General features: G+C 42.1%; 1 protein-coding gene across 1 annotated transcript in view; it reads left to right on the top strand.

The window, feature by feature from the left end:
- Positions 1-2,808: 2,808 nt before the first annotated feature.
- LOC129712398 (beta-galactosidase-1-like protein 2) overlaps positions 2,809-26,271 on the top strand; it is a 40,237-nt gene continuing 16,774 nt past the window's right edge. Inside the window, exons 1-9 of the mRNA XM_055660795.1 lie at positions 2,809-3,064; positions 15,553-15,750; positions 16,571-16,639; positions 18,805-18,900; positions 20,534-20,642; positions 21,887-21,979; positions 23,528-23,609; positions 24,303-24,364; positions 25,492-25,573. Coding sequence (XP_055516770.1) covers positions 2,940-3,064; positions 15,553-15,750; positions 16,571-16,639; positions 18,805-18,900; positions 20,534-20,642; positions 21,887-21,979; positions 23,528-23,609; positions 24,303-24,364; positions 25,492-25,573 — 916 coding nt within the window. The 5' untranslated portion in view covers positions 2,809-2,939. The remainder of the gene's footprint in view (positions 3,065-15,552; positions 15,751-16,570; positions 16,640-18,804; positions 18,901-20,533; positions 20,643-21,886; positions 21,980-23,527; positions 23,610-24,302; positions 24,365-25,491; positions 25,574-26,271) is intronic.

Here is a 26,271-nt window from a genome sequence, read left to right as displayed (position 1 = left end):
AAATCTTCTGGCCGCGCGGCCCGTCAGGAAGCCTTCTGGCCCGTTTTTGGCTACAACCTGATAAATAGCACATTGCCTTATCCCCTCTATTTATTATTCGTTGAAGGGTTGTTGCACTCTTTCATCACAAATTTCCTTCATTTGCCCAAAATATTCCCCAGCTCTGCTTCACTTCCCTTCAGGAACAGCAGCTGTAGAGTCTAGCTATTCCGAGTGAGTCTCTAGGGTGGGGTACATAAACTGATTTAAAAGAGTGGTATCGGTTAGGGTTGGGCCATAACGTGTGTGCACTGTTGCCCAGCAGCTAATCCAGGTCAGGATGATTTGCTTAAATATTACCACATGTGTTCTTTATTCTTGATCAAACAAATCAATAACATGTTTGAAATAGTTATATTTAGAGCAGTGGTCAGGTCACTTTGGATTTGGAATCACTTATAAGTATTTGGACTCTACTGAGGCTTGTGCTGACCATAATCAGGTTATGTTTTAATCTTGCATCAGATTCTTGGACGACTCTGCACATCCCCGCCCACACACAACTCTCCCCCCCCCCCCACAAGGGGGGGGGAGGGAGTCAGCGAGGGAGACCAGAGGGGTAAAGGCTGGAATTGACGGCATGATGGGGACTCACAGCTGGTCGTTCTCCTCCACGGGATCAGAGTCTCCGCTTTCCGTTTGACGACATCTCCGACTCCGGGCTGGGCTGTGTCTCTGACTCTGGGCTGGGCTGGGTTGGGTTGGGAATCTGACGTTGGGCTGCTGCTTGGGGCTGGGCTGCTGCTTGGGGCGGGGCTGCTTTGGGTTCCTCCGAAAGTCCGGTTGGAAATCTCCGCCAGCCATGCTCAGATCCACTAAAGATGCGATGGCGCATGAAGGGGCGGACCGTCCCGGGAAGTGACATGGGAAGAGACTAATCTGCACGCCGCTGGAAGGCAGGAGAAGAGTTCGATCTGTGCATGCGCGGTTTTTAAGATTTTTAAACCTTGCTAACTTTTATGACATTCAACCGATCGGAACGAAACTTGGTGCGATCACAGCATAGGAAAACGGAGAGTGAACTGGCTATCGCGAACCGCTTTTGTACAAATAGAATGGCCGCCAAACCGGAAGATAACATGATCAAAGTTTTAGTTATGTAATAGATAGATAGATAGATAGATAGATAGATAGATAGATAGATAGATAGATAGATAGATAGATGGATAGGTGTTGTATCTAATGTTTCTGTAAAGATGCAGCAAATAATTGTTCTGGTTCATGTGACAAATAAATTCTTGACCTCTCCTCGGCTCCCCTTTCTTTCAACATTACACTTTCCTTTTCTCATCTTCTACCACATTCCACTTCCTTGCTTCACATCCCACTAACAACCCACTTTCCATCCTGACTTGCCTTTACTCACCCACCTCCTCTCATCTCCTCCCACGCTCTCGTGCTTAAACTGTTCCCAGTTTTATGCCCACATTTGACCTTTCTCTCTGTACTTCACACTCACTCATTTTCCTTGTTTCTTAGTCATAAGTGATAGAAGTAGAATTAGACCATTCGGCCCATCAAATCCACTCCGCCATTCAATCATGGCTGATCTATCTCTCCCTCCTAACCCCATTCTCCTGCCTTCTCCCCATGACCTCTGACACCTGTACTAATCAAGAATCTATCTATCTATGCCTTAAAAATATCCACTGACTTAGACTGCAGAGCCTTCTGTTGCAAAGACTTCCACAGATTCACCACTCTCCGACTAAAGAGATTTCTCATCTTCCTACATCCTTTCGCACGTATAGACATCCGAATTATGTCATAGGCAACTTACGTATACTCACACTTACATAAACAATTCCGTAAACAGCGCCTAGTGTAATCAAGGTAGTTTGTTATTGCTGCAACACTGTAAGATCACTGCAAGACACAAAATACTGGAGTAACTCAGCGGGACCGGCAGCATCTCTGGAGAGAAGGAATGGGTGATGTTTTGGCTCAATTTCTTTCTCCACATCTGTCCTTCTCTCCCACTTACTGCACAATTTGAACTACACACCAGGGGCAATATACAAATGCCACTTAACTTACAACCCGCACATCTTTGGGATGTGGGAGGAAACCGTAGCAGCCGGTGCAAAACCCATGCGGCCACAAGAAGATCGTGCAAACTCCAAACAGACAGCAGCCGAGGTCAGGATCGAACCCTGGTCCCTGGCGCGGTGAGGCAGCAGCTCCACCAACTGCTCCACTGTGTTAATGTTCCCTCCCCACCCCCACCGTATCAATTTTACATTTTCCTTGACCCGCATCCCCTTTGATGTCTCGTTCTCACGCCTTGCATTTCCTTATCTCTGTGTATCCCTCTCCCCTGACTCTCAGTCTGAAGAAGGGTCTCCACCTGAAACGTCGCCCATTCCTTCCCTCCAGAGATGCTGCCTGTTCCGATCAGTTAGTGCAGCATTTCGTGCCTATCTTCGGTGTAAACCAGCATCTCTGCAGTCCCACACAATTCCCACCAAAGGATCTTTGACAAAACTTTTCCTCTTTTGTCAGCAGCATCTTTGGAGCGAAGGAAATCATTTCGGGCCGAAACCCTTCTTCAAACTTTGACAAAACTTTTCCTCTTTTGTCCAACTTTTCATTGGGGCAACAAAAAAAACCGCATCAGAACTTTCCCGCGCCAATCAGAACACGGCCCCGCTGTTACCTGGCCAATGAGGGGCCGAGCGCGCTGATTGGCGGACTTGACTCGCTACATGACTGGGCCATTGTGTGCGGCGGCCAATGGGCGGCGGCCAGGGGGAGGGGGGGGGCTGAGCCCGGAAGCCGGAAGCGCCGCTCGCGCACTGGGCCAAAGATCCTCTGCACTGGGCTGGTGTGTTGTTGCAAACAACACTGTTGCTGCACAGAGCTAGTGCTCCTGCTGCTCACCAACAACGCCGCTGGTCTTCATGTTCAAGTTGTTCAAACAGAAGGGATCGGCGCCCATGCAGATCATTGCAGTGAGAAGGGAGCATGTGCGGAGGATTGGACTCCTGCTTCTGATTGCAGTGGCTCTGTTGTTGTACAGACTCAGGTACTGAGTGTGCAGGGTTGTCTAATGCTGGTGTCAGCCTCTGTTTATTTAACTCACACACAGACAAACAGGTACACACACACACACTTCTTGCAAATCTTTTGTGGAGCACTCTCAAGAGGCTGCATGCACACTTTTTGTAAAGGTGCTTAGCCAGTAGCATGCTCGTCTCAAGCTGCTTTGGAGTTGCAATATACATAGGACGGCACCTTTCAGAACTCAGTGACCCCCATGATATAATCTGGACACTTGGTTATAATTTATTGTTTGTGTTTGAAATGGCTGTCGTGGATGAAATATGTCCGCGCTGGGCCGATAAATAATACTTGGCAGCAGCATTACATAAATCCAGACTTGCCATTTTGCAACTTGTTGTAGTAAGGAGAGGCTGGGATCCAGCAGGTTGAAATTAGAGAACGGAGGGAGTCACAATCGCACGAAATGATTGTACAGTGAAACTTGTATGATTTGGAAAAACGTTGAATAGTACGATAGCGGATTATTAGAGTTTTGCAGTATGTATAGATTGTGTGGAGCTGTAATTTACAATGCCCTCCATAACGTTTGGGACAAAGACCCTTCATTTATTTACCTATGTACTAGACAATTTGAGATTTGTAATATAAATAAAACGCACTTGTGGTTAAAGTGCACATTGGCAGATTTTATTAAAGGGTATTTTAATACATTTTCGTTTCACCATGTAGAAATTACAGCTGTGTTTATACATTGCCCCCTCATTTCAGGGCACCACAATGTGTGGCACACAGGGCTTTACATGTGTTTGTAATTGCTCAGGTTCGTTTAAATGCCTCCTTAATGTAGGTATAAGACGACTCTCAGACCTAATCTTTCCTCCAGCCTTTCCATCACCTTTGGACATTTTTATTGCTGTTAATCAACATGAGGACCAAAGTTGTGGCAATGAGTCAAATAAGCCATTATGAGTGAGGAACACGAATAAAACTGTTAGAGGCATCAGCCAAACCCCAGGTTTACCAAAATTAACTGTTTGGAACATCATTAAGAAGAAAGAGAACACTGGTGAGCTTACTAATCGCAAAGGGGTTGGCAGACCAAGAAAGACCTCCACAGCTGATGACAGAAGAATTCTCTCTGTAATAAAGAAAAATCCCCAAGCACCTATCGGACAGATCAGAAACGCTCTTCAGGAGTCAGGTGTCGATTTGTCAATTACCACTGTCCGCAGAAGACTTCATGAATGGAAATACTGAGGCTACACTGCAAGATGCAAACCACTGGTTAGCTGCATAAATAGGATGGCCAGGTTACAGTTTGCCAAGAAGTACTTAAAAGAGCAACCACACTTCTGGAAAAAGGTTTTGTGGACAGATGAGATGAAGAGTGATGGCAAGAGCAAAGTATGGAGGAGAGAAGGAACTGCCCAAGATCCAAAATATACCACCTCATCTGTGAAAAACGGTGGTGGGGAGTTATGGCCTGGGCATGTATGGCTGCTGAAGGAACTGGCTCACTTATGTTCATTGATGATACAAATGCTGATGGTAGTAGCATAATGAATTCTGAAGTGTATAGACACATCCTATCTGCTCAAGTTCAAGCAAATGCCTTAAAACTCATTGGCTGGCGGTTCATTCTACAGCAAGACAATGATCCCAAACATATTGCTAAAGCATCAAAGGATTTTTTCAAAGCTAACAAATTGTCAATTCTTAAGTAGCCCGTCAATCACCCGATCTGAACCCAATTGAGCGTGCCTTTTGTATGCGGAAAAGAAAACTGAAGGGGACTAGTCCCCAAAACAAGCATAAGCTAAAGATGGCTGCAATACAGGCCTGGCAGAGCATCACCAGAGAAGACACCCGCAACTGGTGATGTCCATGAATCGCAGACTTCAAGCAGTGATTGCATGCAAAGGATATGCAACAAAATACTAAACATAACTTCTTTCATTTACATGACATGCTGTGTCCCAAACATTATGGTGCCCTGAAATGGGATGGGTGGTGGTGGGGGGGGACTATGTATAAACACTGCTGTCATTTCTACATGGTGAAACCAAAATGTATAAAAATACCCTTTATTAAAATCTGACAATGTGTGATTTTTTTTTTCTATTGCAAATCTCAAATTGTGGAGTACAAAGGCAATTAAATAAATGATGGGTCTTTGTCCCAAACGTTATGGAGGGAACTGTAATATGCACAATTAAATTCAACAATACATAAGGGGAAGGAGGTGATATTGGTGAGGGTGGGAGGCACGTTAGTGGCTCAGAATATTTTGTTACTACTGGGATATCAAATGACAGTACAATGCAGACCTTGAAAAGACAATTCAATGTGCCGTCATTGGGAGTTAGAACATAGAACAGTACAACACAAGAACAGTCCCTTTGGCACACAATGTCTGTGCCAACCATGATGTCAAGATCATCTCTTATCTGCCCACATATTCTTCCATTCCTGGCATACCCAGAGCCTATACAAAATTCTCCTAAATATCACTATCATATCTGCCTCAAACACCACCCCCTGCAGTGCGTTCCAGCCATTTGCCAGCCTCGGTTTAACAAAAATACTGGTCATGAATATCTCCTTTAAACTTTGCCTTACTCACCTTCAATGTAAGCCCTGTAGTATTTGATTTTTCAATCTTGGGTGGGTGGGGGGTGGGGGGAAGGTTCTGATTCTTTATCCTATCTATGCCTCTCATAATTAAATAAAATTCTGTCAGGTGTCCTCACCACCATCGGTGTTCCAGAGAAAACAATCCAAGTCTGTCCAACCTTTCCCTGCGGTTGTTAAAATAATTCAAGCTGACCGGGTTAATGTTCAAGGGAGCATACAGGATTGCAACTAGCTGGCTGAGAATGTCCAGCAGTTTCACGTGGATCGTTCTGAGATCAAGCAACAAACACCAGCAGAATGTGGAATCTGATGTCTGTAGAGGTATAGATCATGTGGGTGGAAATAGGTGAATCCCTTGACAGTCGGGCAGAGATGACCCCTTCACCAAAGCCCTATGTTGTGTTTGCATACAGCCACAGAAGGCAGTGGAGGCCAATTCACTGGATGTTTTCAAGGGAGAGTTAGATTTAGCTCTTTGGGCTAACGGAATCAAGGGATGTTCTGAGAAAGCAGGAACGGGGTACTGACTCTGGATGATCAGCCATGATCATATTGAATGGCGGTGCTGGCTCGAAGGGCCGAATTGCCTACTCCTGCACCTATTTTCTATGTTTCTCTGTCATGTTTCTTAAAAACGCAAGTACTTCAAGACCAATAATGAAGCTTGCCTGAGCATTCCGTGAATTGGGTGGAATTGAGAGACCCCCCCCCCCCCCCGGCAGTCAATTCTATGCAAACATTGATTAGAAGCTGTGGCTTGTGTTGAGTTATAGAAGTTTAAAAATCAATGGCTATAGTAAAAGTGTGTGTGATGAAAGAAGAATTTGCACATTGACATGATAGCAAGTGACAAGCATATTGCAAAAACTGGAAATATGGTTATCTTCATTATTTAGATGAATCAAAGCGGTAATTTTTAACTGAACTGAAACCAGATGAAGTATTCTCATGAAGCAGGATGTCATAAAGTCAAAATGCTGATCTTTGGAAAATGCTGGAGTTGTTTTCGGGGTAGGAGTGGCTCGTGATGTGAGGATAGCAGGGAAAGTCAGTGTTTGGGTGAGGCATTGAGAAAGTTTACTCCTTGTGCCCTGGCTGGGGTGGTCACAGTTTGCATCGCTGCATTTAGAACATGCTAAAATACAGCACTGGAACAGAAGCAAATAATTGGAGGTCAGCCAACAATTGTGTTAATATCGAAGATAGGCACAAAATGCTGGAGTATCTCAGCGGGACAGAAAGCATCTCTGGAGATAAGGAATGGGTGATGTTTCGTGTCCAGGCCCTTCTTCTGACTGATGTCAGGGGAGTTAGTAGGACAGAGATAGACTGTGGTCGGAGACAGTAAGACTGGTGGGAGAACTGGGAAGAGGCAGGGGATGGAGATAGAGAGAGCGAGGGAAAATAAGGGCTAGTTAGAGAGGTAATTGTTCATACAGCTGGGGTGTAAGCTACAGAAAGGTCAGATTGAGAGATTGAGAATGGAAGGGGGAAGTTAAAGTGCTGAGCAACCGGGAGATCAGGTAGGTTAAGGCAGTTCAGCGAAATCGCTGAGCCTGCGCATGGTCTCGCCAATGAACAGAAGTTCACTGATCTGGTTAAATTTAAGACTGCGCAAATCATGTACAAAGCAAGAAATAATTTACTTCCAAGAAATATACAAAAACTTTATGGAAAGGGAGGGTGGGTATAATTTGAGAGGGGAACATAATTTAAAAAAACTCAATGTCAGAACAACTCTTAAAAGTATGTGCATAGCAATCTGGTGTGAATTTGTGGAAAGGTCTGGAACAGGAGATAAAACTTAGCACAAGCATAATTCAGTTTAAAAAGATGTACCAAAACACTTGTTTAAAAGGATATGGGATGAGGATAGGTGATTGTGATATTTGTTATACTGATTGTATTGGGAAGGGTGATTATAGAGTGATGGATTGTATATATGACTAAGATACTGTATAGTATATGCGGGTCTTTTCTTTTCTTTTTCATTTTTTCTTTTTTGTATGGCATTGTAAATATTTGATTAGTGTTCAAATGTAAATAATTTGGTGTACATATAGTGGCTGGTGTACATATAACTGCTAAATTTGTATAAGATAATTACAAGCAGTTGAATAAGGGGTGGGAATTAATAAGCTTTGGCTTCTTCCTGCTCCCTTTCGGACACATACGATTTCATTTATTTATAGATATTGTTTATGACACTTTATAAATATTTTTGTTTTTGTTTTTTGTATGCTGTTTCACATTTGCTTTTTATTCTTTTATTCTGTCCGAAATAAATAACAAATAAATAAATAAATAAACACATGGAACAGCGGATACAGTAGATGAGGTTGGAGGAGGTACAAGTGAACCTCTGCCTCGCCTGAACAGACTGTCGGTGCCCTTGGATGGAGTCGGATTATTTTTAACTAAAATAATTTTGGGGGGCAAGTTTCATTCCCAATTAAATGCTTATTTTCTAAAATCATTATGCTAATTTTCAGAGGGGCAGATTGATACTCCGTGTGATTGCCGCAGAGTGTACTCCCCACATCCCAGTCACATTAGAAATTAAAAACCTCAGTTAAATATTTGTACTGTCTGGCAGCAGCTTTGAGTCATGGGGTCATAAAGCAAATCTTTTGACCCAACTCTCCTTGCCAAACAAGATGCTTAAAACAAGTCCCATTTTCCTGCGTTAGGCCCATATCCCTGTAAACCCTTTCCTATCCACATACCTGTCTAAATGTCTTCTTAAATGTCACTATTATTCTGGCCTCCAACATTTCCCCTGACAGCTGCTGTGCTTTATTAGATTCTGGTTTCACTCTCTGGTCTTGCCTATTTTTAATCGTGCAGCATCGACTTTGCCCTGCGTTCCGGTTCTTTTGACACTGCCTGTGTTTGATCAGTGGCTAGACACAAAATGCTGGAGTAACTCAGCGGGACAGGCAGCATCTCTAGAGAGAATGAATTGTGACCTTTTGGATCGAGACCCTTCCTCAGTCTGATGTCGGAGTGTGCGGTACAGAGATAAAATGTAGTCCGAGACAGTACGACTGGTCAGAGAACTGGGAAGGGGGAGGGGATGGAGAGAGAGAGGGGGAAAGCAAGGGCTACTTGAAGTTAGAGAAGTCAATGTTCATACTACTGGGATGTTATCTACCCAAGCGAAATATGAGGTGCTGTTCCTCTAATTTGCGCTTGGCCTCACTCTGACAACGGAGGAGGCCCAGGCCTGAATGGTCAGTGTGGGAATGGGAGTTAAAGTGTTTGACCAGTGGCTGCTGGCTTAGGATCCTTTGCCGGGACTACCTGTGATTTTGCACTGAGTTGGGTCCCCAGCCACCAGTGACTGCAAAAGCATTTAATTGGTTTTGCATTCATCAATTGCAACCATTTATTACCCAACATCCTGGAATGGTACAGTAGCTGACGTCGACTAATAATCCTGAGAATAATGAATAATGTTTGAGTTGTTTGCTAATGGACTAAAGCGTGAAGCCTGCTCCCATGTCAGAGTTCTGTGGATGTGTGGCAAGCCTGACATTCTGGGGGAGTCATTTGGAGCACAGTACACATCCTTGATCCTGTACAAGTGGAGATTGATGTGATTCCCTCCAGCAGTTTATTTTTATAATGCTAGGGAAACATGCTTATGAGTTAGTATTTCAATTGATAATAGGTGCAGGAGTAGGCCATTCGGCCCTTCGAGCCAGCACCGCCATTCAATGTGATCAGGGCTTATCAACCCCAATCAGTACCCTGTTCCTGCCATCTCCCTATATCCCCTGACTCTGCTATTTTTAAGAGCCCTATCTTGCTCTCTTGAAAGCATCCAGAGAACCTGCCTCCACCGGGCAGAGAATTCCGCAGGCACACTACTCTCTGTGAGAAAAAGTGTTTCCTCATCTCCGTTCTAAATGGCTTAATCCTTATTCTTAAACTGTGGCCCCTGTTTCTGGTCTCCCCCAACATCGGGAACATGTTTCCTGCCTCTAGCATGTCCAAGCCCTTAACAATATATGTTTCAATGAGATACCCTCTCATCTTTCTAAAATTTCATATGGAGCAGCATAGGAGGAGGTGACCATCCCCATTAGTCCAGGTCAGGACATCCTGGAGCAAGCTGACCAGTCCTACACCCTTCAAGGCCTCTAATTACTTTTGTTTAAGAACTTCTAATTTAAATGGTGCATTTCCTGAAGGCTTAGAACTTTCCAAAGTGAGCATTGAAATGAAATTGAGAATCGAACAAGCAGTTGAGTATGCAGAGTGCCTCCCCAAGGTGACATTGAGCAGGAGATCTGCTTGAGGTTGTTGGTGGAGGGAAAATGTTGGCCATGTCGCTCTTTAACAAGCCATGAGCTTATCACCCAGTGAGCAATTGGTGTGTCACCCGACTGTCTCTATTCATAAGTTCTAGGAGCAGAATTAAGCCATTCGGCCCATCAAGTCTACTCCGCCATTCAATCATAGATGATCTATAATTTCCCTCTCAACTCCATTCTCCATTCTCCTGCCTTCTCCCCGTAACCCCTGACACCCTTGCGTATCAAGAATCTGTCAATCTCCACCATTCAAATATCTGTTGACTTGACCTCCGTAGCCTTCCGTGGCAATGAATTCCACAGATTCATCACTCTCTGATTAAAGAAATCCATCTATATTCATGGACATCATAACCAGATGTTTAGTCCTGCAAATTCCAGTGTGCCCGAAGGATAGCGAGATGTTGCAGTGGAGCACCAGTGCTCTTTTTGGACGGATGTGACAGAGAAGCAAAAATGTGCTGCCAGTAGAGTTGGTGTTAAGACTGGGTACAGGAGGTTAGGAACTGCACTGGGGCTGGAGTGAGGTACCTTTTGTTGTAGTTGGGCGAGATAGTGGTGCTTGGGTGGTGGTTGGTTGAGCTAGAATGGAGAGACGGTTGAGATAGGACTATGTTATGAAAGTGTGTGTAGGGGGAGAAGTGGCTGAAACATGGGAAGCTGGTCTGTGTTTGGAATGGTGAGGGAGAGCCATTGGGGTCTGCCGTTTCATCAACATTTATTTTAGAATTTAGAGATACAGCATGGAAACAGGCCCTCAGCCCACCGAGTCCGCACCAACCAGCGATCACTCTGTATGCGAGCACTATCCTACACACTATGGACAATTTACAATTTCTAGATGCCAATTAACCTGCAAACCTGTACGTCTTTGGAGTGCAGGAGGAAACCGGAGCACCCGGAGAAAACACAAGCGGTCACTGGGATGCAATGTGCAAACTCCGTACAGACAGCACCCAGTGTCAGGATTGAACCCGGGACTCTAGGCTGCAACTCTACAGCTGACCCACTGAGCCACCCAGGAAGCAAAGTGGATTATATGCCCCATGTCTGCATTAGATGGTTGCATGCTTCAAGTTCCTAGGTGTAAATATCACCACCAATTTGTCCTGGTTTAAATATGGTCACTCTATGACCAAGAAAGCACACCAAGATCTCAGAATATTAAGATAATTTGGTACATTTCCAATGACACCTACCAATTTCTACAGATGGGCAATAGAAAGCATCCTGGCAGGATGGGCAACTGCTCTGCCCAAAACCACAAGAACCTGCTCAGAGTTGTGGATGTGTCCAGTCCATCGTGCAAACCAGCTTCCTTCCATCCACATCCCTCTCTCTCCAACAACTCCATCTATATCTTGCATTGTCTTGGGGAAAGCAACCAAAATAATCAAGGACCACTTGCATCCCAGTCATTTTCTTTTCACCTCCTCTATCCAGAAAAGATCGAAAGCATGTACCACCAGATTCAAGAATGGCTTCCTCCATGCTGTTCTCAGATTATTTAAAGGGCCTCTAATGCTAAAGCTAAATTCTCCATCTACCTCAAGGTAGATTTTTCTTTTGCCTGCACTTTCTCTGCAGCTGCAATACGATATTCTGCACTGTTTATTTTCTCTTTTGCGCTACCTGTTGTACTCGTGTATGGTTTGATTGTACTCATCATGTATGGTATGATTTGCCTGGATGGCATGTAAAACAACATTTTTCATTATATCTGAGTATATGTGGTTATAATAACCCAAACTAGGAGAAGAGTTGGGTGGAGTTGGAAATGATGGAAGTTGGTATGTTGGCCATCCAGGGTTCTTGGGGAAACAACAGAGTTGGTAGTTCAGGGGGTTGGGAAATGAACATTTGAGGTCTGGACTTGGGTTGATTGAGGTTGTGGGGGTGGGATGGGATGGTGAAGTGTATTTATGGTTGAGATTGGACGGCCTGGGGTGTTGCACCCTCTCTGTGTAGATGTGAATGATGAAAGTTAAATAAGTGTAACTCACTTTTGGAAGACCAAGTTGCCCTGGGAGTTCCCACGGCCAATACCATCCAGGGGAGCTTGTCCAAGTTCCACTGCCGTATTTCAAATGGATTATTTCATGATGATTGATGCCATCCTTTGAACCCCAAACAAAACAAAGTTAATCATTCAGGAGAATATGCCCATTATGCCAACATCATCTTGCATCACCTCATGAAGTGGAAAACATCAAACTTCCATTCCCTGTATGCAGTTTGCCATTTGTTGTGATTTATTTATAGGTTAAATATATACTGGTGAAATTTATAGGTGGAGGGAGAACAATAGTTCAATAGTTCAAGACTAAATAGCAAAACATTTTCAAAAGAACAGGCATAGTCTTGAGCCACGCACATATTGAACGTTTTTTTTCTCAAGAAAATTGTGTCTTATGGTCTAATCATGTCAACATAATCTTTAAATCTTAATTTTCCATAGACTGCTCTAACAACCTGGAGTTTAAGGGCTTTATAGTGATCTGAGCTGCCTCTTTGAGGAGGAATAATTGCTTGGGATGCCAATTAACTTGTTCTGTTTTAAATGTCTTTTAAACCCATGACAGTTTACTGTGAGCGCATGTTTTTTTATAGTTAATTTCTGATGAGTGCATTGCTTCATTTATGGCCACTCTTTAATTGCAAAATGAAAATTGAGTGCTGTTCCCTTTTGATGGGGACAAACACATAATTCATATTCACAACCACAACAAAAATAGACTTTTCTGGAGTAACTCAGCGGGACAGTTTTAAGACTGAAGAAATATTCCGACCCGAGACGTCACCCATTCCTTTTCTCCAGAGATGCTGCCTGTCCCGTTGAGCTACTCCACGACATTTTGTGTCTATCTTCGGTGTAAACCAGCATCTGCAGTTCCTTCGCAACAGCAACCTGTATTATGCTGTACTGTATCATGAAACAGTCAGGTAATGTGTTATCAAGCAGATAGAATAATCTGAAAGGTAAAGTACTGGGAATTAGAAGTAAAACGAAAACAAGAAATACTAATGATACTCGGCAGAGAGAAAAATCTCTTGCTTTTGGCTGTAACTTGCTTGACAACATCAAGTCCAGATTACTTTCTCAAATCCATGTCCCGAGCCTTAAGGCCAAAAGTACAGCCTGACGTTGCAGTCGACACTGCCGCTCTGCTGGAGTCGCTGTTGCTGCCACGTGAGAGTTGATGTAATATTGTGATATGAACCCCTATAGAAATGTATCATGTGACAACTGATATATGTGCGCATTGTTAGTGTTGTTGAATAGGCCCGAACCAAGATGTGTACAGCACCGAAGGCATGGTTTTCTGAACTGAGTTAATCCCGTTTGCTTTAATTTAGCCCATAACCCTCTAGATCCTTCCTATCCATATCTGTTCAAATGTCTTTTAAACATTGTTATTGCATCTGCCTATGCCACTTCCTCTGGCAGCATGTTCCACATACATATCACCCTCTTGTGTGAAAGGCCTGACTGCCAGATCCCCTTAAGTTTTCCCCTCTAATCTTAAATCTGTGCCCTTTAGTTATAAATTCCTCTATCATGGGAACAAGACTGTGACTATTCACCTTGTGTATGTTCCTTGTGATTCTATATAATTCTATTAGGTCACCCCCTCAGCCTCCCACCCTCCAGTGGGAAAAATCCACCCAGTCTCTGCTAATCTGAAGCAGATATACGGAGACAGTTACTTGGGTGTCACCTGAAAACTGACTCTTGTTTGGTTGCAAATTAATCCGTGTACTAATTTAAAGAAGATCGGTGTTTTTAGGAAATACTAAGAACATTCAACTGATCAAGCATAATATGTCAAGAGAGAAACTATTAATGTACATGACAATTTATCTTGTCCCCAGGCAATATTTATCCCTCAGCCATGTGTGATAAAGGGTTGTCATTCTAAAACAATGTCACTCTCACAACAGATGCTGTACTTTCAGTCTTTATTGATTGTTTTTTCAGCATCAACAATTATTTAGACTTTAGGCAAACGGCACGAAAACAGGCCCTTCGGCCCACTGAGTCCGTGCCAACCAGCAATCACCCCATATACTAGCACTATCCTACACACAATTTACAATTTTACTGAAGCCAATTAATCTACGTCTTTAAAGTGTGGCAGGAAACCGGAGCACCTGAAGAAAATCCACACAGTCACAGGGAGAAGGTACAAATTCCGTACATACAGCACCCGTAGTCGAGATCGAACACTGTCTCTAGCGCTGTAAGGCAGCAACTCTACCACTGTGCCACTGTGCTGTTTGCTTACAAATCAGAAAATATTAATCATTTTGCTATTAATGTCTTCTGCATTTTGCAATGAGCTGGAATCCGAAACTCTTGATCGTCAAAGAGTGGGGAGAGACAAATCAAGCTTAATCTATTGTAATCAATAGGCAATGTAAAATGATGCACATTGGACTAGATTGTAAAAAAAATCAGAATTCAGAAGCTTTGTTCAATTCATGTTATAGTCATTCAGCGTGAAACGGAGCCCTTCATCCTACTTGTCTGCAAGGATCATGATGCTCCATCTAATCTCGTCCCGATTGGCGCTTATTCTTCTAGCCCTTTCCTATCCATGTCCCAGTCCAAGTATCTATTAAATGTTGTTGCACCTGCCTCAACTGCCTCCTTTGGCAATTCCAGGCGTTCTCTGCACTGTAGCGTGTTTGGAGAATGAAAGTAGAATTGGTACAATGTTATTATTGGGATTCCTATCATTGGGATAATCTGGTCCTGCTAGTAAAGAGCTGGTCTGGCGTTCCTGTGTGTAGGTTTATTGTCTCGCCCGCCCCATCTACTCAAGTCCCAGACCCACCAATCTTCAGCCAACCCTGTGTCTTATTCAGCATTACCAATTCCAGTTAACCTTCCCCACTCCTGATCCAAGAGTCAACATTCAAGTCGTACCACCATGCTCCTCTCCCTGGCCACATGTTGGGTTGATCCTTCCCACTCCTCAGGAATTGCTACTTATCCGTTGCTAAATTGAATGGATAGATTCCAAAATAAATAGAGCTCATCGGGCGATCTGAAAATTATGTGAACTTCTGGTCACGGCAAAGATGTAACAAAGCCCTTTTGAAGCTTATTGAATTCATCAGATGTACAAGTGATTGTATTTGAGAACAATACAGAGTGTAGTTTATTATGCAGTGAAAAGACAGAAAGCTCGATGCTCATTTAGTTTGGAGTGCTAATGCTGAGCTATGTACAAATGGCAGTATACACGCAATCATTTTTAACAATTCCTTTTGGAAAGGTGTGTGTGTGTAGTAAAAAGGAATCTTTTTGTTTTGTGAGCAATTGTCATTCCCATCGTACCAATCACCAGGCCAATGATTTGGTCATATGATATCTGAACACCATTAAGTCACAGCGTTGCAGACAATGAAAGCATTTTGATCCGCCAACTTGCCTGCTGTTGATCTATCTGCCACTTAGTCTTTTGGACTAGCACACCATGTGCCTTCTCTCTAAATGGTTTGCTTGGCTATGTATGTACCTGAAACTAAGATGTTTTCCATCTGATTTTAGGTTCCATTGGATATCCCTCACTCCAAAAAGAATGCACAGCAGAAATTTAGGATTGCAGGCCAACAAAGAATATTTTCAATTGGAGGGAAATAAGTTTTTAATTCTGGGCGGATCAATGCACTATTTTCGTATTCCACGGGCGTATTGGTCTGACCGCATGTTGAAGATGAAAGCCTTGGGTTTGAATACTTTAACAACGTAAGTGATATTCATTGTGTGCAAAGATATATTACAATGAGCCTTTTGAAAAAAAAAATCCTTTTATGATTTAGTTCCCTGAAGTTGTCATGCTGGCTTTTCTAGTTTTGTATAAATTTATAGCAGGTATTCTCCTGATGTTTTAAAGGCAGGTTATGAACAGGCCCTCAGCAGCTTTTACATAAAACATGCAGGAACAGGCCCTTCAGACCACAAAGTTCGTACCAAGCATAGTGCCAAGTTAAACTTATCTCCTGCCTGCACGTCATTCATGTCCCTCCATTCTCTGCATATGTATGTGCTTATTTAAATGCCTCTTAAATGCCACTATCGTATCTTCTTCCATCACCACCAATGTGTTCCAGGCACCCTCCACTCACTTTGTGTCTGAGGAAAAAAACTTGCCCTGCACATCTCTTTTCAACTTGTCCCTCTCACCTTAAAACTATGCCCTCTTTTTGATATTTCTATCCCGAGGGAAAAAGGTTCTGACTCTCTATCCTATCTATGCCTCTCATAATTTTAAATACTTTTATTGGGTCTCCCCTTAACCTCCCAATGTTCCAGAGAAAACAATACAAGCTTGTCCAACCTGTTCTTGTGGCTAATACCTCCTTTTCCAGTGAGCAGTTTTGTAAACCTCTTCCTCACCTCTCCAAAGCCTCCACACCCATCATGTAATGGGGCGACCAGAACTGCATTGAATGCTTCCAATGTGGCTTAACACGCTTAAAGGTTCGATGATTTCAGAGTGAGGAGTCAGTCTAAGTGAACTTTTGATATTTTGTATAATGCATTAGTGTTCATTTTCTTATTACAGGTATGTTCCATGGAACCTTCATGAGCCAGAGAGGGGGACGTTTAATTTTAAAGACGATATTGATCTTGAGTGAGTAGATAACATTTGTGTTTCCTGGTGGTTTTTATTTTTTGCAATGTTTCTTAAAAGCATTTCTTTACAAGCAGAGTTGCTGAGCATCAATCACCCACTAGGGAAAGCACATCTCGGACCCGCTGACCTTCAGCATAGGAGCACCGCAAGACTGCGTACTCTCCCCTCTCATTTACTCCCTCTACACCAAGGACTGCACCTCCACATACTCCTCTGTCAAGCTTCTCAAATTTGCGGACGCCATAAACTGATTTGTCTGATCCGGGATGGGGAGGAATCTGCCTACAGACATGAAGTGACACAGCTGGCATCCTGGTGCCATCGCAAAAACCTGAAGATAAATGCTCTTCAGACAGTGGAATTGATTGTAGACTTTCGGAGAGCTCCCCGTCCCCTCCCCTACTCACCATCAACACCACAGTCACATCTGTAGAGTAATTTAAGTTCCTTAAATGGGAGGCCGCCATTGACTCCAGTCAAAAAGGCCCAACAGAGGATGTGCTTCCTGCGGCAGCTGAGAAAACATAATCTGCCACAGGCAATGATGGTCTAGTTTTATACTGCCATCATTGAGTCTGTCCTCACCTTCTCCACCAAGCATGACATCTGGAGGCTGCACTGCATCGTTCGATCAGCCGAGAAGGTTGGCCGCAACCTGCCCCCCCCCCCCCTTCAGCAAACTGTACACAGCAAGGGCCAGGAAGCGAGTGGGTAAGATCATCTCTGACCCTCTCACCCTGGCCACAAACTCTTTGAAGCACTTCCATCTGGAAGGCAACTCTGGACTTTTTTCGATGAGCAGTAGCTCCACTCAACAAAAGTCTGTAGCCTCCTTTTGCTCTGGTATTTTATTTCATTCTTCACATGCTTAAATGATCATGTTTTATTCTTAATTGTTTACTGTATTTTGTGTTGTTAATTGCGAGCAAAGCACCTTGTATGTATACATGGCTGATAAGATGTATTCAATCTTCATCTTGATTGCTCCAAGAATGTGATGTTCCTTGCAGAATCTTGTCCATTGTAGCTTGCAAGTTTTTTGTTGTTGACTTCACACCATAGGGTAATTTTGTGCGGCACATACCTCAAAGCTCTGGAGATTACACAGTGGGAGATGATCTCCATGGTTTTTTCTTCAGATGTCACACTCTGGCCGACCCTGGTTCGCGTAAGAATGCAGTACAATTCCCTCAGGCACCATTGTGGTGTTCGTCAGCGCTTTGAGACTGATTTGATCCTGGCTTTGTGCAGTGTACACATTCTTACCCTGATACATGCGTTTTCTCTGTGTACCATTGCCATGTTTATTGATAGGTTAATTGCCTACTGTAATTTGCTCCCATTGTGTAGGAGATTTGGAGAACCAGAGTGCAATTAACAGGAATGGGGGAGAATAAAATGTGATTAGTGCAAATAGGTGTCTGATGGTCCTGGAGGACAGAGGGGTCTGTTTCCATTGCTGTAATCCTCCAAGCATCACAGCTTTTTCAAGAGGACTAGAATACAAACCAGGGATGTAATGCTGTGGGCTCTATGGTGCTGATCAGGCCACATTTGGAGTATTGTAAGCAATTTTGGGCACCATATCTGAGGATGTGTTGGCTCTGGAGAGGGTCCAGAGGAGGTTTACAAGAATGATCCCCTTGTCGGCACTGCGCCTGTACTCGCTGGAGTTTAGAAGAATGATGGGGGACCTCATTGAAACATACAGAATAGTGAAAGGCTTGGAAAGAGTGGATGTGGAGAGGATGTTTCCATTAGTGGGAGAGTCTAGGACTAGAGGCCATAATCAGAATTAAAGGACGTTCCTTGAAGGAGGAGATGAGAAGGAATTTAATTAGTCAGATGGTGGTGAATCTGTGGAATTCTTTGCCACCGAAGGCTGTGGAGGCCAAGTCAATGGGTATTTCTAGGGCAGAGATAGATTCTTGATTATTATGGGTGTCGGGGATAATGGGGAGAAGGCGGAGAATAGAGTTAGGAGGGAGAGGTAGATCCATGGCGGAATAGACTTGATGGGCAGAATGACCTAATTCTACTATTATTTATGACCTTAGCTTGGAGAACAACAACCAATGATCAGAAGCCATCAGTGAGTGCAAGGATGTGGATATCACTTGGAAAGGCACCATTTTGTTCATTTGCTGAACTTTCTTTTCTAGGGCCTATCTCAAACTAGCCGATGACTTGGATTTATGGGTCATATTGCGCCCAGGACCATATATCTGCGCGGAGTGGGACCTTGGAGGTTTACCCAGGTAAATTTGAGAATCTTCTACAGGACAAAGCAAAATAGTTTTCTTTTAAAAAAGACACAAAGTGCCTGACTAGCTCAGCAGGTCAGGCAACATCTCTGAATAACATGGAGCAGGTGACGTTTCGGGTCGGAACCCTCCTTCAGATTTAATTTACTAGTTGTGCAAATTGAGGGTAAATCTTTCTGAGCAATGCCCATGGGAGCAATGTTTCCTTTGCTAATAATAGATCTGTTGCCTTGCCATCAATGTTGGTGTAAATAGTTGAATCTAAATATAGGCTGCAGTATGTCCTCGAATAAGAATCTAAGTATTTTTCTCAGATGACCTTGTAAAGCTAGAATAGAAACCTTAACTAAATTTAATTAAAATGTATCACTAATGTAGTAATACTTTAGAATGGAATTTCCAAACATTCCTTTTTATGGTTTATTGTTCCTTACATAAATTCATTCATTCAAGGAATGCTTAAAAGCAGACAAAGTATAAAAGGTTACATTTTGTTCTGCAAATGATGAATGGAAATTCTGCATCTATAATTATTTATTATGGTGTCCTATGCCAGTACTGTAATTTCCGTATGTAGTCCTGTGTCTCTCAATGCTTTGAGAGTATTGTTCTATATACAGAAACAATATGCAAGGAACTGCAGATGCTGGTTTTCAAAACATGACACCAAGTGCTGGGGTAACTCAATGGGTCAGTCATCCATGACCCTCATTGTGATACCTGACGTGCTGAGTTACTCTAGCACTTTTGTGTTTCACCAAATTAGTGTGTAGATTTGCAAGTCATTGATGTGTATGCATAAGGGCTATGCGTGCTTATCATCTCACCTTGGTTGACAACAAACAGATCTTGAGAGACAAGGCACTGCAGATGCCTGATTTCCAAAGCATCAGTGCAGGTGTAACTCAGCAGGTCAGGCAGCATCTCTGGAGAACATGGATAGGTGATGCTTCAAATTGGGACCCATCTTCAGACTCATGAACTAGTTTTATCAATGTCTAGGAAGAGACCAGTATTAGATGGCTTAGTACTGGAATGATAGATTTGGATGCATGGTAAATGGATATGTTGACCCTCATAGAAGATAGACACAAAATGCTGGAGTAACTCAATGGGACAGGCAGCATCTCTGGATAGAAGGAATAGATGACGTTCGGACTGAGGCGCGATCCGAAACATCATCCATTCTTTCTATCTAGAGATGCTGCCTGTCCCGCTGAGTTACTACAGCATTTTGTGTCTATCTTCAGTGTAAACCAGAATCTGCAATTCCTTCCTACAGATGTTGACACGGACATGGCACTTTGTAAAATACAAATAGATGTGTCAGTCATAGCTCTTAAAACCATTTTTTTTTTTTGGGGTGGGGGGGGTTTGCAAAATAATTATTACAGACCTTTCTTTAAAATATTAGCATTTTCCCAATGGTGGAATCTTACAGAAGAGTGTGATGTACTGCTGTCTCTATTTTGATTGGTATAACTATATTTGGTTTAATTCTGTTAATTGACAGAGCGGAAACTATAGATTACAGGAACAAAGAGCATGGGCTATCAGAAATGATAATCTTTAGGTGAAGTGTTATTTAATTTTACTGTACTTATTATCTGATCCGTTCCCTTTTTAGTTGGCTGTTGAGAGACAGAAATATGAAACTGCGCACGACATATGCTGGGTTTACTGATGCAGTCAATGCCTTTTTCAATGTGCTAATTCCTAAGGTTCTCAAATTTCAGGTGAGTTAGGCCAATTCACGAGATCTTGCTGCACTATGGATGTTCGGTGTCTCTAATAAGCACAGTTTATATTGCATTAGTTGGAAAGCTTCTTTTGTCATGGCTTGATATTTATCAAATAAATTTCATCTTGGCAAGTTAACCCTCTGGTAACCTATTTGATATGATCCAGAAAGTTGCAATGTCAAACTTGCAGGTCAGAAGACATCATAAAAGAACATTTAATGCAGATGCCGAACATCACTGAACTGATTTGCTGATTGGCTGCATCTATATTGGGTCTATACAGAACGTTACCTTTTAAAGTGAATTATGCTGAGGCAGAAGTCCTTTATCCTCCCCATATAGCAAGACCATCTTGGAACCCACATGGAACAGTACAGCACAGGAGCAGGCCCTTCAGCCCACAATGTCTGTCGAACTTGATGCCAAGACAATCTCTCATCTACCTGTGCATAATGGTCACTGTTAATCCCATGCATCCGAATGTTTCTAGATCAGCCTACCATTGAGGATTTTATCAAATGCCTTTCTAAAATCCATACAAGTCAACATCCAACACCCGACCCACATCCATCACCTACATCACCGTGTTTGAACATACTGTTTATAGCTACCATCCCAATATCATCATCTTCAGTTAATGCCCATTTATTTAATTTTTATTGATGTACATTGAGGAATACAATAGATGCAGAGTTGATTTACAAATGTTCTCTAAGGACGAGATCATAACATTAAACACCTTGTCTGTTCCAACGTACAATTGACTCCAGGCACCTTACATAGCTCAGTGAACCACTCGATTGTATCCAATGACTAATGTTGGTGCTCCACAATTTCTCAGTGCAACTTTGACGGGCAACACTTGTTTAGTTTCTTTGTCAGTTTCTTTGTTGAACCAAATTAAGGCGCATGTTGCAATCAAAAGTGCTTGAACAATTGGTTGGGAAGAAAGCCAAACTAAGAAATTCCGTGAAAGGTTTAAAAAGAATGAGGACATTTAAGTTGTTGTTTACCTAGTTGAAGACTAAATCACACTTGATTATGATGGTGACAACAAAGCAATAGATTTTACTGATGCAATTGAAGGACAGTCAGTTGAATGCACAAGTGTCCCCAGTGAGAGGTCAAGTCCTCCAGGAATGGAGAAAATTGGGAAAAACAAATGAAATAAAGTGGTAATATTATATGTGACATTTAAACAGTAGATCATATTTTAACCTTGTGTTCTTCATTTGTAGTACAAAAATGGAGGTCCAATTATTGCTGTGCAAGTTGAAAACGAATATGGTGGCTATGCCAAAGATGACAACTATATGGCTTACGTAAAAGAGGTAATATGGTTTTGTTTTCAATGTTTTGGAAAGAAAATAATCAGGTGTCGTTTTTAAGTGGTCCTTTTTTCCTCACTCCATTCCTAATTAGGCAGGCAAAGTGACCTGGCACTAAGCTTGTGATAGCATATCTCTCCTTTAGCAAATCTTTCTGGGACAGATGCGAAGCGATATTTAGTATTCTTTTACCTGTTCTCTTTTTCAGTTTAGTTTACAGATACAGCGCGGAAACAGGCCCTTCAGCCCAACGATTCCGCACCGACCAGTGATCCCCACACACTAACACTATCCTACACACACTAGGGACAATTTACACGTATACCAAGCCAATTAGCCTACAAACCTGTATGTCATTGGAATGTGGGAGGAAATGAAGATCTCTGAGAAAACCCACGTGGTCATGGGTAGAGCGCATATAAACTCCGTATAGACAGCATCCGTAGTCTGAATCGAACCCGGGACTCTGGTGCTGTAAGGCAGCAACTGTACCATTGTTCCCCGTGCTGCCTTATGTACTGTAATTACTGGCGAAAAATGAGGTCAGAGGCCAAATGTTATTGTAGCTGCAAGATTCTAGTTGGCATTGTGGATTTTGCTACATTTGAAATGTTGCACAAATCTTGATCTTGCCTCTGTAAATGATCAAACTCTGGTTACCTGTTCATGGATACTTGGAAATAATGCACTTTACATTTTATGGGAACAACAATTTTTTCGGCATAAAGAATTGATTCATTAATTGTAATGTTTCCCAGACAATGTCAAGTGGATGAAGGCTTCTCTTGAAATTGTGAGCAAAGTGATGTCACAGATTTGCACTGCATGATTGTATTACTATTGCATGCAGTCACTGTTGATTTAAATTTATTACGGACCTAAAAAATTTCAAGGTTAAATGACTAGACGTGAATTCTCCGCTTCTGGAGGGGATCTGTGGTTAAGGAGTGTGTTGGGGAGAGGAGAAAGTGGAAGCACATTTTTTTGGGTGCTGATATTCCTGGACCTGGACAGTTGGTTAACTTTACCAATACTGGTGACTTCTCAAGGATGTCTGACCAAAATTAAAGCATCTCCCTACTTGCTTCTTTATATGTGCAAACCAGCTAGTTGTAAATGTTCACAGAAATGTAATGTTACTGGTGGAATAGTGGCAGAGTCAGTGAGTGATAATGATGCTTGGTTCAAAGTGGTATTTAAATACTTCTGTACTGGATATATTGTTAATGTTATTCCCGAGCAATCAGAAGTGTTGATGTATCTTTCCTGAAATTGTTTTAAGTTACTTCACCTGTCTGTTCTTCATCCACCTTGTGCTAATGTAACATATAATATAAGAAAACATTCAATATTCCACATATTTCTCAAGGATAAAATGTTAGTCGGAGCCATACAATGTGGAGTTGTGAGCCAGCGTCAATATCTGGACCAATTAGAATTGAAACAAGTGATTATTTTATTTTGCACATAAACTGAGGGCCATTCATTTCAAGACAATGTCAGTAGTACGAAGATTCAGTCTAAAAATTGTTTCTGTTTTAATCCTGAAAGGCCTTGTTAAGCAGAGGGATAGTGGAGTTATTAATGACTTCCGATAACAAAGACGGATTAACTAAAGGATCCGTTGCAGGAGGTAAGTACTGACTTGGGGATTAGCGTAATGAATGATTTCATTAAAAAAAATTAATAATTATTGTGCAGGATTTACAAGCTGAAAAATAAATCATACCTCCACTGTTATACATAAAATGTAATTGGCTAATTTTTCTTACACGCACAATAGAAAGCTAGAAAATATGTTACTTGTAGACTAGGTTAATATAGTGTAGAGATACCATGCAGAAACGGGCCCTTTGGCACACGGAATCTACGCCGACCTGCGATCTCCATTACACGAGCACACACACTACACACTAGGGACAATTTACAATTCTTTTCTTTTTTTAAAAAAATATTATATTTTATTAGAAGTTTACAATTTACAATTCTTAACGAAGAAAATTAACCTACAAACCTGCACGTATTTGGAATGTGGGTGGAAACGAGAGTACGCGGGGAAATTTCATGTGGTCACGGTGAGAACGTACAAACTCCGTACAGAGAGGACCCGTAGTCAGGATCGAACCCCTGCTGTAAGGCAGCAACTTAAGTGCTGCTCTACTGTCCCGACCCACAATGGACTACAAATGATAGGCTTATCTCCCTTTGCTGTAATATGCTTAGAATGAATTTATAGCATTCAGTATTGTTTCCCTGCAAAGTTATTTGAAAACATGACTTCCTCTTTGTGTGACTGCTTTTCTATTGCATTTTGACATGTTTACAGTTTTACCGACTTTCAACTTTCAGAAGCTGGAATCTGGACTAATGTTAATGAAAGATTTAGAAGTAAGAAATTTTCTTATCTTTGGACATGTAACATCATAGTTTGCAGAGCAGTGATCTCATGGTTAGTTATAGGCATTGGTATGATATATGAAGATCAAAAAAAAACAATCAGCAAGTGGAAATTTGAAATGCAAACAAAAAGGTGGAAATACTCAGTAGGTCAGGCAGCATCTGTGGATGATGAAATAAAGTTTATGTTTTACAGTAAAGATTCTTTGTCAAACCTGGGAAGGAAAGAAAATGGAGCGGCACAATGGACTACAAAGTGCTGGAGTAACTCGGCAGTAAATGTAGCATTTCTGGAGGGTTTGGGTAGCTGCTGTGTTTTTTTAAGTTGGGGCCCCTTCAGACTCAAATAAACTAGTTTCAAACTGCATGGAGGGTGGAGCGGGGTGAACTGGATAAAGGGACTATCACTGAGAAGGTGAGGCCAAGATTGCGTCGGGATATGCTGTAAACAATGTCATCTGATGGATAAATAAATAGGGGCTTGGGTGGTAGAAGGGGAACATAATGCTTTGTTTACAATATGTTGGGTTGTCTGAAGTGCCTTTCTCTCAGCAAGGGATGTCAAACTTCAGACTCCATTCTTCCCAATGAACAAGGAGACAGCAGGAGCTTAGGTTTTAACATTATTATTCCTCTGGGTTTGAATAATCCTGACTGAAGTCTGTTTGTTCTCACTTGTGAAAGAGGGGAGCAATTGGCATCAGTACCTTGGGCTAATATGAATTTTAGCGAAAACTCAAGTAGTAAAAAAAATGTAGTGTTATTTGTTTATCTGTGTGTCCATGATGAACAGAGTTTGGAGTTTGTCTCGACTTCGGAGGTCGAATAGCTAACAAGTTAGAAAAGAAGAATGGGAGACAAATTGCCACAAAGATTCGGAATAGTGGAAAAGTACCTTAGCAGGAAATTAGTGCCTTCAAGAATGAAGGGAAAGAGAAGGAGATTTGATATGAATAATTACCATGGTAATAGAAGGTGGTCTGACCAGTTAACCTTCAGCATTAATGCTTGTTCTTTAGGGAACAACTCTGTATTATAGTTTGCAAATTTTACACAATTTGCTAATTGACAATATTCCTCTGCAATCTTGTATCTGTTCTTTTTCCCTCAATGTTTAGCCTGACAAACCTAAGTTGGTAATGGAATACTGGAGTGGCTGGTTTGACCACTGGGGTAGCGGTCACCATGTCTATCGGGAAGGTACGTGATATTGTTGGAGTCCATCTTTTCATGCGCTTCATTTTCTTTCACTGGCCAAGTGATTTATTCGTGCCTCCTCTCTCTGGAATTCTCTTCCTGAGGGATTGTGGAGGATAAATCACTGGAGATATTTAAAGGATGTAAATAAATATTTGACAATATCTCTAAATTGTGAGCCTTGTTGTACTGACAAAGACGAATAGTTGATGCCACGAGCTTATCAGCCACTGAATAGCGAGGCTGTCTTGAACGGTCAGGCAAACTACTTGCGGTCCTATTCTGCAATAAAAGGTTGGAGTTGCTGATTGTTCATTGTTCGATTCGTTTGTAATTTTCTACAATCTATGTGTCAAAAGAATGAGGTCCATGCATATCTCTGCCCTGAACAAAAAGTTACGGGCAGATTTTAAGACCAATCGTGGAATTGCTCTTGGCTCACTGGTGATTTTTTTTCTCTTCTTTTCCAATCTGTTATTCACTCGGCCCAAACCAAATTCATAACAAGATTTTTGCCCCAACCTGCACAAGAATGACGATTTATGGTATCCCAATGGAAAGCTCAGTCACCAGAGCGAATCTGACAGCCCAGGGCTACTCCAGATGAGAACAGCTATCAATACAATAGTCATTGGTTCTATATGATTGTAGGAAGCATTTTTAGATTTTCTGATGATGTGGTCACAAATGATAAGCAGGCA

Source organism: Leucoraja erinacea, chromosome 32 (assembly GCF_028641065.1).
Source record: "Leucoraja erinacea ecotype New England chromosome 32, Leri_hhj_1, whole genome shotgun sequence".
In the NCBI taxonomy this organism is placed as follows: Eukaryota; Metazoa; Chordata; class Chondrichthyes; order Rajiformes; family Rajidae; genus Leucoraja; species Leucoraja erinaceus.
The sequence above is the reverse complement of the archived record's forward strand: the minus strand, read 5'-3'. Positions and strand labels throughout refer to the sequence as shown.